The sequence below is a fragment of the Pezoporus flaviventris genome, unplaced genomic scaffold (genome assembly GCF_033815535.1).
Source record: "Pezoporus flaviventris isolate CSIRO_AGI_PZ_B2104156 unplaced genomic scaffold, CSIRO_AGI_Pfla_v1 ptg000005l, whole genome shotgun sequence".
Lineage (NCBI taxonomy): Eukaryota > Metazoa > Chordata > Aves > Psittaciformes > Psittacidae > Pezoporus > Pezoporus flaviventris.
In genome coordinates this window covers 4183932-4203035 of record NW_026892553.1, presented here as the reverse complement: position 1 = coordinate 4203035, position 19104 = coordinate 4183932, and the positions used below count along the sequence as shown (strand labels likewise).

Sequence of the window (19104 nt, the reverse complement as noted above, 5' to 3'; positions counted from 1 at the left end):
ATGGAGTGCCACACACACTCCATACAAGTGTGTATTGGTGATAGCCTTTATTTGAGAAACTGAAATTGAACATCCTTTGGTTTCTTAGCGATGTAAATGGCGGTACGGATACAGTTTACAAAGCTTCTAATGCTGTGAAAGTATGTAAATGAAGAGTTCCCTTAGAAATATTTGATGTAGATCCAAAAACCATTTCTGACCTCACAGATTCCTACTTGTATGTGAATTTTCAAAACTTTAATTAAAACTTCCCTAATTGACACATAGAGAATAGCTTTTTGACCGTAATGGGGAATAAGTTTTTATGGCCATGACAGCAGCTTCAGTAGGACTAATAACAGTTCCTAAAGTGATGATACTGGGGGGGTGGGAATGGTGACATGTGCCTGTGTTTTAAATATGCAGGCTACAAAGTCTTTCAGCTCACACGCTTAAATTTAGATTTGCTGTACCAGTGCAATGGTATTTTGCTTTGTGCAGATGACTTGTAATAGAGAGTCAATAGTCAGGAGCAGTCTCTCAGCTGGAGGAGTACAGCATGTAAGTAACTCCCACAAGGATTTAGGGAACTTGTACAGATGTTAAGACGTGCCTGAGCGCAGCTCCTGAGAACTTCCCCATCTGTCAGAAGCTGCAACCCCAGCTTTATTGAAAAGGGCCTTTGTGATGATGGCAATTACTAACAGCTGTGGAAGTCAGGGTGTGAAATCAGGTAGGGCAGATTTCGGCCAGCAAGGAAATGTGACTTTGCTGGAGTGCATGATGTTACACCTTTTTGTTTGTATGGATATTTTCCAGCTGAGTAAATCTTACTTAGCTTTAATTTGACTGGGGAAGAGAAGAAAAGCTCTTGTTTTTTTTTTTAACAGTACAACTTTCTGATACTTGTAGTTCAAGTAATTCCACAAACTGAAATAAGTCCAAAGCTCCCTGTAACATGCAATTAAATCACCATTTTAGATACCAGCCTAATTGCCAGTAACGTTTTCAGTGTTTAATTCAATATATAATCTGACTCAACTGTAAGAAGGTTGAAAGAGATTTGAATGTATTAAAAAGAGAAAGTTGTGTGTGCAAATGTGTATTTTTAACAGCATTGGTCTCTACGAGAGACAATTAAAAGAGCTGCTTCTGTTATCTCTAGGCCCTTTCTTACAGGTGCGATTGTTAAAGCCCCACAGGTAACGTGTTGGTTTTGCCACAAAGAAAAAGCGCTTGTTAATGCATGAACACAGAGAAGGGAAAGGGGAAAGAAATGCAGTTTAAGAATAACTGAAAGGTCGTTGCAATCTCAGTCCTCCAGCAGAGCATCGCTGCTGTTCACCAGCAGTATCTGTACGTGTTCTGTCAAGAAGCGGATGCTGGAGTTGTTTCTGTTCCCAAAAGCTTCTGCACAGTTAGCAAGCTGGTTCGATGGCCCTTTCTCTCTGTGCTGAGGATGCATTCTGCAGTTTGCTCACTTAGCTACAGAGAGGCTTTTTTTCCTTTGACCTAGACTGCTAATCCCTCATTGCAAAGAGCAGCAGCTGTGCTTTGTCTGTGAAGATCTCCGCGCTGCATGCAGCCTCATTCGGCAGGGCAACCCCCTCTTTGTGTGTTTTGCTTTTTCAGTTGCTGAAAGGGTGACTTTCTGTCTCCTTGCCCAGAAAGCCCTCGTCAGGTTTGTGGAAGTCTACAGTGCAGGATTGCTGGGTTTTTTCTTCCTCAAAAAATGTAGGTTTCCAAGAGCGGTTACGTACTGCTTCACAAAACTCTGTTTGACTGAAGTCTTCCTGGCATTCGGGAGGTGAAACATTTCTGAGTTGCTTTTAGAAAGGTGATGTAACCTATTTCCATTTAAATATGAAACACTTTAGATGGGTTGAATTGTAGCCTTAACGGATATAATTATGGATAGACCATTTTTTGGTGTGTGTCCGCACTGTACCTTCATTTAACATTGAATAATGAGGCTTCAGTTGCTCTTGGTGTAATTTCCTCCATTCAACATACTGCATTACATAGCAATGTAAGATCTTGATGGTAGGTGAAAGTGAAGTTAATACAGGAGCAGAACTGATAGGCATTTGCTGGATTAGGCTTTACTGCAGTCATGGCAAAACTACTTGCCTTCAAAGGGAAAGGAGTTTTGCCGTTTGCTTCAAAGCCTGTAGTTTCTCTAAGAGGAGAAGATGTAAAATACTGGTCAGCACAAATCTCACATTCGTGTTAATCTCACAGTCAAACATTCATGTTTATACTTCCATAGTTTATAACAACCTTTTTCCTGTAGCTGAGCAGCATTTTCAAATGTATGTGATGCTGTGGAGTTAAATGCAGTCTGTGAATGCTGAAGCTGTAGGTTTTGAGGCTATAGGACAAACATGAACTTTTTGTCTCTTCTTCCTTTCAGAACTTCCTTTTTATTCCACTTCAGCTGGTTTGATTTGCCACTCAAAACGTGGTCTGGAATGGAAAGCACACACAGAGTGAGAGAACTGAATTACTGATTAGCTGAGCTTGCAACGGTTCTGTTTGTTGGGCATCTTGACCTTAGATGCAGTGATTTGTGAATGCCCCATCCAGTCCTTTCTGTATGCTGAGGAAGCTGCAGGTGGCACTGAATGTGTCATCTAAGTAGACAGAATTGTGACAGAGAACTAGAAGTAATAAAGAGATGAAACGGGGAGAAGAGAGAAGTGGCAGAGCTGCTGAAAGGAGAATAAGAAGGTAGCTTACAGAAAACTTGTGTGTGTATGCGTGTAACAAGATCAAGGGAAGGAAATGCAGGGAGCAGAGTTTCCAGCTGTATAGAATGAGTTTATATATCTAAAGCATGCTCTGTTTTTTTTTTAACTGGTGATTTATAGAGCTATGGAACAGTCATGGCTTAATCTGTTAATGAGATTCATGTATGAAGTAAAAACCTACACCAAATGAACAGAAAAAAGTGTTGGGAAGCCTTGTTTGTTGCTTTAGGTGTAAGGAATTAAGTTTTGTCCTGATGCAGCAGTTCTCAAGTCTGCATTCTGGGATGGCTTCATGATAGCAGGAGTAAGTGTCCAGAAATCAAAGTTCTCATGAAACAAGGAGTGGCTCTTTCTTTCCCTGAGGTCTGGTTACGTATGATGTGCCGCAAGGGATTCATCCTGTGCCTTTTTTTACTGTATTTATAAAGCCACTGGGAATTAGTAAGATGCCACAGGCTCTTTACGCTGACAGCACTCAGATTTGCATCTCTCTGCAGATGTACTCGCAGTATGTGTAAGAGATCGCACTTAAATACAAACCGGCTGCTTCAAATCCAAGCTGAGTTGTGCTACTGATGAAACACATATCTTGGGACACGAGTCAGGATATTATTCAGTGCCCTGTGTTCTGAGTGGTCATAGTCCAGTCTGTAAGACAGTGTTGTCTTTGGGTTATTCACAACCCATGTCCTTGTTCAAGAATTTCAAGACTGGGTTCTGTCACCTTTCATTTAATTTATCAGATTATTCGTCAATACCTTCGTATTTCAGAGTATTTTATTGTCTTAATCTTTTTCTGTGAAACATTTAATGCAACACGTCCTGATCTTTTTTCCTCCTCGAGTCAGTTACTGCACATTCTACCACACCTTTTGCTTTCCTTATTCTTAACCTGATTGTATATATTTAATTAGTCTATCACTGTGGTTTCAGAGTCCTGATCACAAAACATAGTCTCTGTGTTTGTGACAAACTGTATCAATACTGAGCTTAGCTGCAGAATTCCATATCCAGCATTTACCATCTTGGTTGTTTTTAAAGTGAATCATATTGACAGCTATCAAAAGTACAAGTACATTGTATTTTGATATAAAAACATAGTTTATAGATTTTCTGGTAACAAAAGAAATACTGAGAAAAAGCCCTCTTGTTCCAGACTTTTCAGAGTCCAATAAAAATAAGCCCTCTTTACAAGCTGCAGGAGATTGAGCATGTAAATGTTCAAGTTCTATTCGTGTATTTATGTGTCATTGCATTGCTGAGATGTTTAGGAATGTATTTTTCCATAGGGGCTTCAGATGAGGCTTTATTTTTTTAAAGTTCATAAAGAATGAAAACTGTTTCATGGTAAGTTCTTTTTTTTGGGGAATTGTGACTTGCATGCATGTCTGGAGGGGAGTAATAGTTTGTGGATTGATCAAATGAGGGTTGAATTCAGCAATAAAGTGATATTAAAGATTTTTGTCTTGACTGCCGTATCTGTTTCGGGGTGCAGTGGTGATCTGAGGTCAGTACTGGCAGACATGCTGGAATGTAGTGTTCTAGTGCCTTCTTTTCAGGCTCCTAGGGATCTGAGTGGTTAGTGTTGCTCAAGCTGTACACTTCCAAATGTAACTGAGCAATTCATTTTTGTTAATGATCTAAACTTTGCCATCTGCTGGAGAGCCTTTTCCTGACATTATAATTTAGTCCAGTTGGAGCTCAGTTAGAGTTTTCTGACTGCTCTGTTATCATGTGTTCACCAATCAAAAACCTACACACCAAACCCTGGTCAATTTTGTCATCCAGTTTTTCAGTAAGCATCTGGAATGACTGTGATTACTGTACTGTGTTACGCTGCGAGATTGTTTTAGGTGCTGTGGGTCTGCTTTTTCTGTATCAAACCAGGGCATTTCCATGTCAATTGACACCTTTCAGCTTCCTGATTGTCTGCATGAGTACGACACAAAAATTGTTACGCCTGTTGAGTTCCATTGTCCTCCTTCATCCCAGCATGATGATAGATGCAGGGAGGGGCAAGGGACAATATGGGAAAAGGCAGAAAAGAAGCTGCCATCGACAAAGAAACGACTGCATACAGCTGCTTCACCTCATGTTCCCCTAGAGTCAGAAAATATCATTTGAGGTCCATGCTGAGCACTTTGCAGTACAGACAACTGTGAGCATGGCTATTCCGAATGGATTTTGTTCCATCCTAGAAGGACAGAGTGTGTGGAACATGAATATAGCAGGTCCCAGGGTTCTGCTGCACCTGGACCACAGCACTAATTGCATGCTTTGCGTTGGAATTTGCTATAAGCTGTACCTCTCACTTCCTGACCTGTCATGTGAAGACTTTGGATTTAGCATTCCTCTGTGAAGGGCGTGCCTCTAAACTATTGCTGAAGCTCTGCTACATCTTAAAGTTAGGTTAATTGAAGATTTCTTTTTTCTTCAGTGCAGTAGGGCATACCATACAGTAATGCACAACAATCCCCCCACACCCTGCAGGATTAAAACAGTATGAGAAAAATGCGGAGTCTTTAACTTGATTGCTCTTCACATTCGAGGAGAAAATTAAGTCCTTTAGAACCACAAAACAATATAGTGCAAGATTTGTGGCTTCAGGAAACAGCAAGGAAGTTGAAACCATAGATACCCAACTCTCACTAATGTAATCAGGAACCTACGATATTACTTTGTGGGTTTTTAGTTGTAGCTGAGTTACGTTTTCTGAAGGGAGCAGAATGCAGGAGCTGTAATTTTTGGATCATACTTTTCCACTGGGAGGCCATAACAGCACATACAAAACTTTTCCTGAACTTTAAGGACTTCTCCATGCAAGCCTTCATTGTTTCCTTGCTACGTTATAGCAGTAAGAAAGAGAAATGAATTTCAGGCATTATGTCCACGCAGTGTAACATTATTGTGGCATAATGATGAGCTGGGTTTATTTGGAAGAATCCAGAGTGTGATGGAATATTTCTCCGGGTAACTGTCAGAGCAGTAGGAAAAACATCTTTCTTGTTGGTTTTTTTTTCTGCTAAAAAGCTCTGTTTAAACTTATGGAAACCTTAACTTTTACAGCTTCATGGTTACGAGCTTTCTTTACTTAGATGTTTCCTGATGGCGCGTGAGGAGTTTGGTCATTTTCACCTGTGTGTGTGTAAGACTGACAGACCCAGCTGAAGACCCAGCAGTAGTTCAACCTCCAGGAGTTTCAGACAGTGGCCACTATGCACTTAGCTCCATGTCTTAACAGGTACTCACATTTGCAGATCTGCTAAGAAGCATCCTGGATGATGTTAGTCACTTCATTTGTGCTGTGGAGTTAATCTGTGCAAGACAGAGTAAGAAATGAAGGTTAAAAGAAGGATTTTTTTCTGGAAACTTTTAAGTACCCCATGAAATGCTCTGTAAATAACTCTTCTGTTGACTTAAACAACTGGTGAACTTGTTTGGGGAATAACAACAAGGTCCCAGAGCCTTAGCAGTAAGACCAGTATGGTTTGCTTTTAATTGTGTGTATGGGTGGCACAGTGCATGCATGCACGCACACAAATACTAAGAATCTAATTGAAACCATTCAATAATTTTCCACTTGTGGCTGCAGTCAGTACCACACTCACACTGTATTAAAGACATTTTTTAAGCATTTCCATAGCTGTTTGCCTACCTGCTGTGATGCCTTAGTGCCTGTGGATTGCCTGCTATGGAATGGAACTCAGTTGATTTGCATGGATGCAGTATCACTGAGTTCATATGAGAAATAGGATGAAAATACCTTTCACGGACACCTGAAATAGGAATGATGGGGAGAGTTGAAGGCACCATATCCTGATAGTCTCTGTTCGGGCTTCAGGAGTACTCCAACATACTTGAATTTTGTTTATCCCCTTCATGTGTCTGACTCGTATTTCAGTTAAAATTTGTGTAACTGTATCTTTGCAGAATTCCCAGTTCAGTGGTGACACAAATCTCTATTTTGCAGCCACAGACACCATTTTTAACACTGTGTTTGTTAACTTTACCTGTGCTGCAATTGTTTTTTTCAGCGTTCTTTTGGATTGTCATCTCACTGAGGGGGATTGATTGTAAAAGGTTTTGCTGGATTCTGTTATCACCAGCAACAGCTACGTGTGGTTTGTTCCAAACCATGAACCCTTTCAATATGGTTTGCACAGCACTAGTGTTAACAGACCCCACAGCTGGGTGTATCTCACAGAATCCAGCGCTGATGGCATTCCCTGTGGGAAGGTGGGGATTACCCCCACCTTGTGCTGCATGAAGCTGCAGCATTGATTTAGAACCTTGTCATTTTATTTTATTTTATTGTAAGGATTTTTTAGACTTAGGTGAGTAATTTTGCCAACCAAGAAGTTTCAGTGTCTTGACTTTAGGAAAGTCCCTAAAGAAGCAGTTTTGACATCTTTTGACATCTGCATTTGAAAGCTTTGAGCTGTACTTGTTCTTGTCCCTGTGCCACTGTTAGCTGACTTGGAGAGGAGCTCAGGAAACTGGTGAAGTGAGCAAATAATGGTTTCTCTCTCTTTGATAGATGATTCTTCTTTTACCCAGAGGTTCTGTTCTTCCTTGTCACTCAGCAGTTTGAAACCGGTAATGAAAACTCAGTGTGTTGCCTTGTCCTTCAGAATACCGCGAACAAATCAAAGTGTTCTCTTAAGAAAATGTTTGAAATGGAACACTGTAAACTTGTTATCGTTCCGTTGTTCCTGGGTCTACTCTTAATAGATACTGTGTATTTTTATGCTGTATTATATTCATGTCCTCTCTAGCATTGTAAGCCATCTTCAAGAAGCCTGATGATACCCACTCCTGCACAGTTGTTTAGAAATAAAGGAAGCTGAATGACTCTTGGTAAATTCAAACCCATCAGATGTGTTTGCTAGCTTAGAGTACGGTGTCCTGAAGCTGCAGCCTGGCTGATATTAACCAGTTAACAGTTTCTACACTCACTAGAGTAATGAAGCATTTTGGAGGACATGTAGACAGCTTACTGCAGGCACCTCTGGCTACCTAAAACAGACTTTTAACTGTCTTATGTAGTCAGTGAATGGAGGATGAGCCTTCAGTCATAGAATCCTAGGATGGTCTGAGTTGGAAAGGACCTTATAGCTCATCCAGCTCCAACCCCTGCCATGGCCAGGGACACCTTCCACTAGAGCAGCTTGCTCCAAGCCCCTGTGTCCAACCTGGCCTTGAACACTGCCAGGGATGGGGCAGCCACAGCTTCTCTGGGCACCCTGTGCCAGCGCCTCAGCACCCTCACAGGGAAGAGCTTCTGCCTAAGAGCTCATCTCGCTCTCCCCTCTCATGTTAATTTATGTACGTGCCCTGGTTGTCTTCTAGAGGAATGATACTATTTTCACAGCTAAAATAACTGTCTGTACAGAGTGTCAGTGTTTCTTCCTATTAAGCTACACATCTGAATCCAGACACAGACTGGGAGAGAGTTTCGGACAGACTTCAGTTTTGTGGCATTAAAAACCTAATTGATTGAAGAGCCAAAATACCAGCTCGGTATTTGATTCCTGCCACCTACAACACTGTTGCATTACCTGCTGCCCCTTGCTAATAAAACAGGCCAGGAATTTCAGAGAAGTACTTCTGTCCCACACAACAAGTGTGTATTTCTTTTTTTACCCGGTGGCTGCCACTTAGCGACATGATGTGCAGGAAGCATAAATGTTGTTCTTTCCCTTTCTGTCTCCCAAATGTAAGGGAGGGTTCAGGAAAAACACGTCAATCACAGTTGTTTTGTTTCCTGGACATTTTTCCAGTATGACCATAAAAAAAGAGTCTGTATAAATAAGTTCCTTTTTCTTTGCATTCAAGTGATTTGATCATGTATATCACTCCTTGAAATCTTCATTTCATTTGACAAACCTCTGCTGGTCATAAATGCGAGTGGTTGGCACGCTGTCGTGTGGGTTGCGTGAGGCTCTGATCTCTTGTGCTGAAAGCTGGGAGAATTTTACCCATAATAATTTCACTTTCTGAAGAAGAGCACATTCTGCCCTGCTTTTCTGGCTTCAAAATTGATTGCACATCGTGACTTGGAAGCTGCCAGCTTTTTCTGGTCTCTGCCAAACTGAGTTATGATAGCTGATTTTCATTAGGAAAATACTGGTGATCTGCTTAAGTGTTCCTTAATTCCTTCCTATTTAACTTTCTGAATGAAAAAGTAAAAATCATCACTAACTTCACTGGTCAGTAACCCGGGAATGAAGGAACATTGACGTTTTTTGCCAATGATATTGACTTTCCCCCCCGCTGGAACCCTGGCACCAAATGTCTCTGGTTGCTGTCATCTCATAGCTGTTATCTGAAATGCAGTGAGTTTGCCACTCATTAATTTCAGGATGTTTTGAGTTCACTGAAGAGCAGTGTCTAGGCCCTTTGGGCTCAGTTTATCAACATAGGTTCATCTCTTTGTGAAAGGCATTTTCTAAGGTAATTCTGCTAAGCACATCTTTCTCTGTAAAAGAATGGAGATCTCAGGGTTATGGTTGCTCACCTAAATGAAGAGGGGGGTTCCAAGCAGATAGAATTCAAGTCCTTTGCCTGCCATCTAAAAGTAGTGCCAGTGTGCTCACAAGAGAGTAATCGTTTGTAAAATGAGATCTTTGGCCTATTTCTCATAACTCTGCTGATACTTGAAGAATTGTTAAATGCTAAAAAATAGTGGCGTGGGTTAGCTGTGTTCAGTACCAGAAAATGGTTAGGAGAAAATTGGCTATAGCAGAGTGAACTGCGAAGGCAATGGGGAATGTATTGTTCTAAATTGGATTAATTTGACTATATTTATCAGTCCTATTTTGATTAATCATCCTGGAGCTATGTTCCTACATGGTAGGCAGAGCAGATTGTGAAAGAAGCTGTCACAAAAAGTAGATTTTTAGAAGTTGGGGATCTTGGATGCTATTCTCGATCCTGTCACTGACTCACTGTGCAAGCCTCCTAAATTGCATGAGTCACTTCATGTCTCTGCCTCATTTACACTTCCTATAAAAGTGAGTATTACTTATATCATGCCCAGTGTTTGACAGCTTCCCTTGCATCTCCATTCCCTTGTGTCATGTTTAAATCCCCAAAGTAATTTCCAGTAATGTACAAAACTGTATCCTGTTTTGCTGCAAGTCTCTCTCTAGTTTGGGTCTGTAGATGTGACTGTCCCCAACAAAGAGGTTTAGTGAGAAATGTTGTTAATAAAGAATTTCATTCATTTAATACCTTCATTCATCTGCACTTAAATCCTTCTTTCCTGGTTTTGATTCTTATATGTTATCAAACCTTAAAGGGTCCTTTCAGTTCAACCCCAAACATTTTCAGATGCTTCTGAACCGAGTAACGTAGCTTTGCTATTTCTTATTTCCCCAGTTTGTGTGTTACTGTTGTTATCCATCTGCCACATCACATTTCAGAGCCATAGGTCCTTAAAGACTGGAGCTGCCTTTTTTTTCCAAACCAGTTTTAGAGGCTACCGAAATGACTGACAGACAACACAGGGATGTGCTGCAGTTTGCTCACCTGCTCCTACTGTGATTGCCAATGATTCAGAGAGTGCCTCTGGTGGTGTTTTACAAAATCAAGATGTAGTCCTAAGGAATACAAACCTTAATTCTATTTTCTGCGGAATTTTATGCTCTTTGTCATGGGAACTTTGAACAGTTTCCTTTTGGTTTAAATTTTCTCAGTGTCTTTAAAGTGTTTGCAGGGTTTTTTGCTCTCCCGAATCCAAGGAGTGGTATATGGAAAATGAAATTACTGAAAAACATTTGTGGAGAGCCGATGGTGAAGGAAACTTCAGTTGAGGAGAAGCTGAGACTTGCGTAGCGCTGCTCAGCTGAAGAAAAACTGATAGTTGAGTAACGGTTTGCTTTGGGGGTTTTTGTTGTGTTTTTCCTTGCCTGGCAATTCCTTGATCTTAGTAGGATACCCAAGACCACATAAATATTTAACTAGAAAGGCCCTGCATGTGTGTGTATGCATTTTGTGTCTAAAAATAGTTTTCTTTGAACAGGATTCAGTTTTGACTTTGCTTGCTTCGCTTTCAACAAGGAGCAGAATTCTCTGTGGAAAAAACTAATGTCCTTTTATTGGCCAGCTGGAATTCCCCTGGCTTGGCACTGCTCCTTTTCAACTTTTCCTTACCATGTACTTTCATACACTCAGCAGCAATGTATGTAAATGAGTTCTGGGCAGTGAGAAATAAAGAGCAGATGGTTTAGAAAATGCTTTTACAATGAGTATTTTTTTCTTTAAATGTAATTTTGAGCTCTGCCTGATTTTTCCAACTTATTTTACTAATTATTTCCACTCACTCTTCCTTAATTCTAAGTTTAACAGAGAAATTGTGGAGTTAATATTTTTATTAACCTGGTATGTAATATGCCAGATTGTGTTCCGTAAGTATCCTTTTATCTTTCTAATAGGGAGTTAACAGAAGAACACGGCATTGAGTAAGATTGTAAAATCACATTCTAATATTACAAATGCAATGCTTCCCTCAAATAAGCAGAACAAAGTCTCCTCTACTAATCAAGAATGCCAACACACAATTATGCAGTGACTCTTCACTCTGAACAGCTCAGACCAGTGACAAGCTTTTGAGGAAAGCAAGCATACATCAGCTTCTCTGTATTTCATGCTTGCTTTGAGCTGCTCACTGAGAGGGCTATGCTACCATGACAAGTAGGTACCCATGACAGTGGATACCTATGTCTTTGAGAGTTTACAAAGAGTATGCCAAGTGCCCCTAGAAACTGTTCCTGGAACAGGAGCAATACAAGTAAAAGCTCACGGAAGCTTTTCCATCCTTGGGAAGTGTTGAAAATTTGCTGATGTCTCTGAGGGCGATGCCACTGTGTTAGCTAGTGTGGACAGCTGCCCATAAGTAATTCCGTGGATACCTTCCACTTGTTGTACTGACATCATCAGAGAAGTCAGTAGATGGCAATTCATTCACTACCCACAGAGATAAAGTTTAGGATTAAAGGATCATTGCCGAGTTCTGAAGGGAAGCGTCTCTAATGACACAGGTCTGCTAACCGAGCATTAAAAAAAGCCGCAATGAAAGCAGTTAATCTATGACAAGTATACATACCTGCTCTGCTCTTAAGTTTTCAAAACGTGTCTGGAACTTACTTTGGAGTTTTAATCATGGTAGAAATAATGGAATGACTGATACTCCAACTGTAATGTACAGCACTTAACAAGATCAGCATCTCCCAGTTTTAAAGCAGTGTGTGATAACGCTTGGATCAAACTTATGAGGGCAGGATGATTAAGTGTTAAGGTACTTCTAAAACTGGCACCTGATAGAATTGCTGGACTATTTTGGGTTCATATATTTTGCATTAGTAGGCAGAGTATTTCAAGTGTAGCAGCACCAGAAAGGGTTTCTTGTTGGCATCTGCCGTGGGTATGTTCTGTTCCTATTGCTGATTGTTTGTCAACACAAATGTCTCTGGTAAATTTTGGTTTTACTTCTGTTGCAGGGATAAGACAGTTTGGAAAGATGACAGCAAATTGTAATATGGGGTCTGGAGTCAGGGAAAGGCCGACAGTATTCAGTACTGATCAGTCACAGTGGTGTCAGAGACTTACTCAAATCCCTGATCTAGTTCTGCCAGCCACCTCACTGATCTTCAGCAGTGTGAGTGCTAATGCAGGTTATGTGCACAGATGCGTGTAGTCACGAAGGTGTTCAGGAGCAGTGCTTCAGCAGGCTTTACAGCTAAAATAGCACCTAGCAGTTCTGAAGGAACTAGGTATAGCTGAAATGGCACTACCACTTCATAACAATATTGTAGCTTACATGAGGTAGGTAGGTGAAAGCAAGGTATTTGTGCCAGTGTCATTTTATTCAATAATGGAATTAGCCAGCTAAGCTTGCAATGATTACTGCAGTGCCCTGCGTTCACTAACGTTCATTCACCTGAGGCTTGTGTGCCTCCGTGTGTGCCTTTCTGCTTCCGCTGTGTTGACATGAAGGTTTCGTATCTTGGCTTTTTATCACTCTTCACATTTGTCACAATTCACCTGTCTTCTTCCAGATGATTATCTCAGCATGTGGGCAGGTGAGCTGAGATGTGGCTTATGCATGCACTGTATGATTTTTGTTTCTGTATGACTTAAAAGTATGTTAAATTAGGGGTGTTCTCTCACCTGGTAATGCCAGTGCAGATTTCCAGTGAGCAGGAATAAGTTGTATGCATACTGCTAGCAAGTGGTGCAAAAAACCCTGTAACTTTCTGAAAGCTGTATAGTTTTACTATACGGGAAATGTTTTGCATAGTAAGATTGTTGCATAAATTGTGAAAAAAACACATGTTTTTAAACAAGTTTGGGCAATATCTATGAGCGCAGTTGTTGGTTAATAATGCTTGTGTCTCTGGGTGCTTTTCAGTATCACAGTATCACAGTAGTGTTCAAATAGATTGGTTATAGGATGCAGGTAGAGCACACCTTGAGGAAAGGAGGAATTTGCATATAAGCAAACTCATGGTGACGGATTTGAAGAGTATTGGGATTTCTGAAGGTAATTTTTAGTAAAAGGTGGGATGAAAATCTGAAAGTGTGTATGTGTGCACTTACTAAACTGCTTCTAAGTGCAGAGATGCCATTTCTGGCTCAGAACACCTAAGCTGTAAAGAGCTGGATTCCTGGAGAGTATTCCAGGGAAGATATTTACTGTGTTCATTCATTTTGTGAACTGCTGTTGATTATTACTGAATACTGGGTTCTATGGACTTCTGGTTTGAGCTGGCCCTTTGGTCAGAGCATACTCCCGTTACTATTTCTCTCATGTCTATGGCAACTCTAATGGGGGTTGCCTAGAATTACCCCTAAATAATGGCTAGTGTAGGCCTGCTGTTAATTAGTTACATAGTGAATTTGTCTTCATAATGAAAGTGTAAATTTCTGACTTATTTTGTAATGTCAAAATACCAAAGCTTGAGGAAGGGCTTCTAGTCAAAGTTCCAGGACTATGTTCTATTTTGTACTTACAGCATAGCTAGGGTAAAAGCCTGCCTTCCCCTCACCCCAAGAAAATACAGATTCTGTTTTAACTCTTCAATGTATGGTATTAATTCATGATGGGAAGCTATTTCTGGTTATACACATGATGATTTCCTTTAGCTAAACCTTACATTTTTTTGCTTACATGTTCCTATTTCGTCTGCTTTGATAAAGTTATACTACTCTTTATAAAATACAGTGGTATGTGATGCAGAGACTTCAGCCGTATTCTAAATACCGTGGCCATGGCTGCGGTGATCTCAGCTAATGGCAATCACCGGCTGTATGACAAGTAAAACGAGTAAGAATGATCTGATTGTTAGCTGAAATGATGAGACACGTGAAGTATTTCTAGTACTTCAGTAAGTCTCTTAAATGGTATTTTACTCCTCCAAAAGCTCAGTTGCAGAGCAGTGTTTTTGTTGGAGATGAGCACGTTTGTATTCATACATGTCATATTTCAAACCTTACGAGAATACAAAATTAGGAGATGCCATCCTCACTTTAACCTCCCCTTTTCCAATGTAACTGGTTCTTAACCAAACTTACGCAAGTAGGTTGTTAACAGATGTTCTTACTCGTGGTACAGCTCGCTGTCTGTTAACAGCTTTGTTTGCCAAAGTGTTCTGGCATGTGCACAGGTAGTTCCTCTCTGTGCTGATTTTACCCTGTTAGGTGTGTGTTTGTCTGTAGAGTGGTGTGTTAGCCTGAGGATTAGCTTAGCTGTGTGCAAGCTTCCCTGTTACTAATCGTTACATCTGCTTTGCAGAACATCCTCGAGTCCTGTAGCTTTACAGCTCTGTAGAGCCCTTGGATGTTTTTACCTTTATATATTCACCTTTGCCAGTGAGCATGAATGTTATTGCTCTTTTGGGAGAATGTTCTGCTTGTTTGGATTATTTTTCACTGGGTAATTAAGTTCTACAGTTCGATTCCTGTGTTGTGTGTTTGATTACCACAGGCTATAGAATTTCCCCCTCTACTTTGTGGTGTATACTTTAATCCTTTTTGAAAGATATTTCCTAAATTACCAGTAAAAAGCTGTTGCTTTTGTAACTTATTCCAAAACCTTTCTGCTGCTTCATTAGTGAGATTGTCACAGTAGCAAAATGAGCTCAGGAAGGAATAGCCCCAGAACACCAGCCAAGAACTGAACCAAATGGCTAAGGAGAAAGCTGGGGATGGTGGTCGGTGTGTGTGACCCTGGCAGCTGGAATATCAAACTGGTCATCACTTCATCGGGATTTTTTTGTCTTTTGCACTTTTCAGTTGATTCATTTGATCCCTGAACATTAATTAAAAAAAAAAAATCCTTTGAAATTGTGTTTTGTCTTCAACAGTGCCCTTAAAGATAGTCGTTTTCCCCCCATGACGAGGGATGAGCTGCCACGGCTTTTCTGCTCAGTGTCTCTACTCACTAACTTTGAAGATGTATGTGACTACATGGACTGGGAGGTAAGGATGTCAGGTATCTCCTAAGAAAATGACTTTCGTACCATGTACATCTATAGCAGAACTCACACCATGGAAATCGGCTGCGTATATTTAGTGTAGTTGTCACTGTATATTTTGCACTTTCTGCGCATTGTTTCGTGCACAGATTGAAAAGATCCTTTTTGATAGAACTGTCACCTTAAAAATTTGTGCTGTGAAAGTGGAACCAAGTTCTGTTCTTGCTCACTTAGTTACTCAGAATAAGAATGGTCTGCACAGCTGTATTTATGTCTCATGCTCCATCAAGCAAGACATTGTCCAAGACCTCTCTTGCAGCAAAGTTAACTACAGGAACATGGTAGATCAGGCCACTGATTCTAGAAAGAGGATGTTTCAGTATGGAAGTTCAGAGTCTGGTGCATGCTTCTGAAACAAGCACTGCAAAAACCTGCAGTCCCAAAACAAGCTGCCTTTTTTAGCTTGTAGGACTGAGCCATTTATCTTTCCCAAAACACTCTTTGCATTCAAAGCAGGTGGTCTGCACAGACCCCACAAAGCCCCTGTACAGTGAGGCCAAGTAAATCATTGCTCTTGTTTTTCCTAGCATGGAGCAGGATCCATTTTAATTGTTAGGCTCTAGGAAACCTTGCAGGCGTTGTTTTGGACCAGCAGAATAAGAGATTAAGAAGCAAAGGCTGCTTTTAGAATGATTTCTGGGAAGCTGTACTGAAGGAGGTGTTATTCTGTACTCTTCTGCTTTTGCCGAATTATTTGGTATTAGACACTTGCAAAAAACAAGTTACTGAACTTAAGATGAATTTTTCATCTCAGTGCCACTGTTGTATTGTTCTTGAGTCTGTACTCGAATGAACATGAAACAGAAATTGAAATTGTCATGTATGATAGTGGACATGCTGTAATGGCAGACACAGTTACAGCATTTCCCTTTAATGATGATTTAGCCCTGCTAAATACTTAGGATGAGAAAAAGAAGTTGCTGTTGTGTTCCCATGTAACAAATGCATATTGAACACGATTGCATTTGTTGTTAAAATGGAAAGAGGCCCCACTGTATCACAGTGGTGTATCCTGCAGTAACCCCAGCATTATGAATTTTACAGTGGCTGAAAATCTGACAGAAAAGATTTCCTGTTCACCTCAGAGTGGCAAGGACTCCTTACCTTCTGGTATGTGATTTTGAAGAAGATGAATGCAAGTTTCCTTTGGGGTTTATCAGCGTTTTCACCAGAACCAGAATTATTCATTTTTTATGTAATGTCAGACAGAAATAAACCTTTTCCGGAACTGCCTGTGCATTCCCAACCTGGAGCTTTGTTCAGAGAAGGAACTTGCCTTGTCACCGAGATGTTAAGAGCGCTTCAAGCAGTGTTTTCAAGTAATCAAAACTGGAGTGACTTTTGATACTAAACCAAACTAAAGTCAAAATTAAAAGTGGTAGAGTTTTTCTGCTTTATTAGGTTGACTTCTGGTAGTAACCACTGTGATGTTTTCAGTTTCATCGCATTTATTATAGTTCATTAAAAGTCAGACTGTGAATACACTCAGAAATGTCTCATTATGTGAGGTGCATAATGAAATAGCGTTTAGCTCTTTCCATGTGGTCTGTCAAAATTACTAGATGCTGGTTTATTCTCTCAATAATAAACTTCTGACATGACCCAACTGTTCTTCCTTACAAGAGAAGCTGAAGCCAAAGCCTGAGTTTAAACCTACGCTCTACCTCAGGAAGACTATTTTTGATTTTGTTCCTTGGAAGACTTCTGATTCATAACTAATTCTTGTATGAAACAAGGGAGGGGTTTACTTTCTATGTCCTTTCTGTATCTTGTTGCAAAGTCCTTGAGACTTTAACAACTGTAAAGAAGCTCAGTGCAGAACTGTAGTCTTGCTCGGTTCTGACTGATTTTATGGATTCTTACGATCTTCTTACTGGAAAGCCCTGGCTTATGAGGGAAGAGTGGAAGGGTCAAAAATAGAATAGTCTTTGTGTTATCCATTTGCTTAGTTGCTCTCTCCTATTCCATTTAAGGTTTTTTAATGATTGTACCATGTACAGCTGTGGATGATCCACAAGCTTTCCATGTAAAAGGGCTGTGGGGGTTGTGTATATAAATACGGGGAAGATAAAATTTGTAATTGTTAGTCTTTAAAGGGACGATTCATCACTGTTTGTGCTCCTGTCAGTAGATAGCTTACGTCATCTGTGTTTCCTTTAAAGGAGCTGCAGTTATGCAATATCAATGGCAAAAGGACATTTCAGGATGCCTATAGAGTATGATGTACAGAGAGATTCTGTGTCTTTCATCCTGTATAACGCTAAGATCACCCTGAAGGACGTCACCCTGGTTAGGAGACCTTATTTCTGTAGGGCTGATGGTACTGATGGTCCTGAGGGGGCAAATCAGCAGGTTGCTGACAAGATGTCACTGTATTTCAAAATCGCCAATTCAGATGACTCCCAGTGGTCTGGTGGCTTTGATACGAGATCATGTGAAGACCCAGCTCAGGAGTGTCTCCTGTATCGTGAAGCAGAGTGTAGATACTCTGTTCTCTAATTAATGAATCGTCTTCCTGAATGGAAACAATATGTCAGTTGTCAAAACCAATGTGAGATCCTTTTGCAACAGAAGCTTCAGCCAAGTGAGACAGTAATAGACTGCTCTTAGCTCCCATGTGATTTTTCAACTTGCTGCTATTTCCACCTTTTATTAAGGTAACTAGGAGGAAGCGCACACCTTTATAGGACTAATTCCATGCCATGGTTCATGAGCGTGCTTCCTAAACTGTAACATGGCATTCTTACTTACGTGGGACTTCATGTGAATTGCAGTGCACTGTAGTAATTGAACAGATGTAAGGCTTTGAAATGAACTCTGGGAGTTATGAACTAGTGTCTCCAGTTTTGCTGTTCATTCCTAATGCAGATGCACTTGCATCTCATGTTGTACTTGGAACTCTGTGTTTACTTAGCAGCACCCCAAAAGAAGGAATGTAGAAGAGCTTGAATAGATTGCTGTGAAGTACCATGGCTTTGGGTCCTTTAGAAAGATCATCTGTTTGGTTTGTGGAGCTTGTAGGCCTGCCATTAGGGTAAATGAGCCTACACTCAGAATGCCCTGTAAGTGCATTCAGATCCCACAGACGGTGTATATAAGGTATGATCAAGTTGTAGGTCTTGCAATTCCAGTTTCGGTGCTTCCGGCTCTGCCTCCTTGAGAGAGTGTTCTAGAAATACAGAAGAGAAGAGCAAAGTGCCTCTACTCGTTCCCTCTCTATTTCATGTTACAGCAACTGTTCTAATTGATTTTCTCATTAATTTAATGAAGAATCTGGGGGGGTTTTGCTAGAAGGTAAAGCCTGTCCTGCAAACTCAGGTCCTCTGCCCATTTTTAATTAAAACATCATGAACATTGTAATTGTACGTAATTATAATTAGAAACTTTTTGGAAAACATCATTGTAATTCCACCAGGGTAATAAATAACTAGAATTGACCACAGGCTGTTCCTTAAAATACCTTGAAAGAGATCTTTGCCCTGAAGTTGCTGTTCTTCAGTAAAGTCAAATCTGCAGAATTGCTTGCTGTGTTGATACAAAAGGCCTTTAGCCTGTGTGCTCTGGTTTAAATATTAGCCTAAACAGTTGTAGCAAACTGAGGTGTTGACCGAAAGGTGGCTTTTCATTGTTATGAAGTTAGTACGTTTAAGGGTTGTGGAAATTCTTTCCTTCTTAAAAGTGCAGTGGCACCAGCAACTCCTGCAGCTTGTATTCTTTAGAAGAAAGAGTCTTGATCTCAATATTTTATTCTCTTTGGATGATACTCAGTGATTTCATGTACGTAAATAAATGATGCATTTAAAAAAGAATGCCTGCCATCAAGTGGAGAGCGTATCTCC

General features: G+C 40.4%; 1 protein-coding gene across 5 annotated transcripts in view; it reads left to right on the top strand.

Annotated features, from left to right (window-relative positions):
* AMMECR1 (AMMECR nuclear protein 1) overlaps positions 1 to 19104 on the top strand; it is a 100157-nt gene that overhangs the window by 67980 nt on the left and 13073 nt on the right. For all 5 annotated transcript variants that reach the window (XR_009741926.1, XR_009741925.1, XR_009741927.1 and 2 more), the window contains one exon: positions 15095 to 15209. Coding sequence is in view for 2 of the 5 variants with exons in the window: in XM_061445728.1 (XP_061301712.1) it covers positions 15095 to 15209 (115 nt within the window). In the remaining 3 variants the exon portion in view is untranslated. The remainder of the gene's footprint in view (positions 1 to 15094; positions 15210 to 19104) is intronic.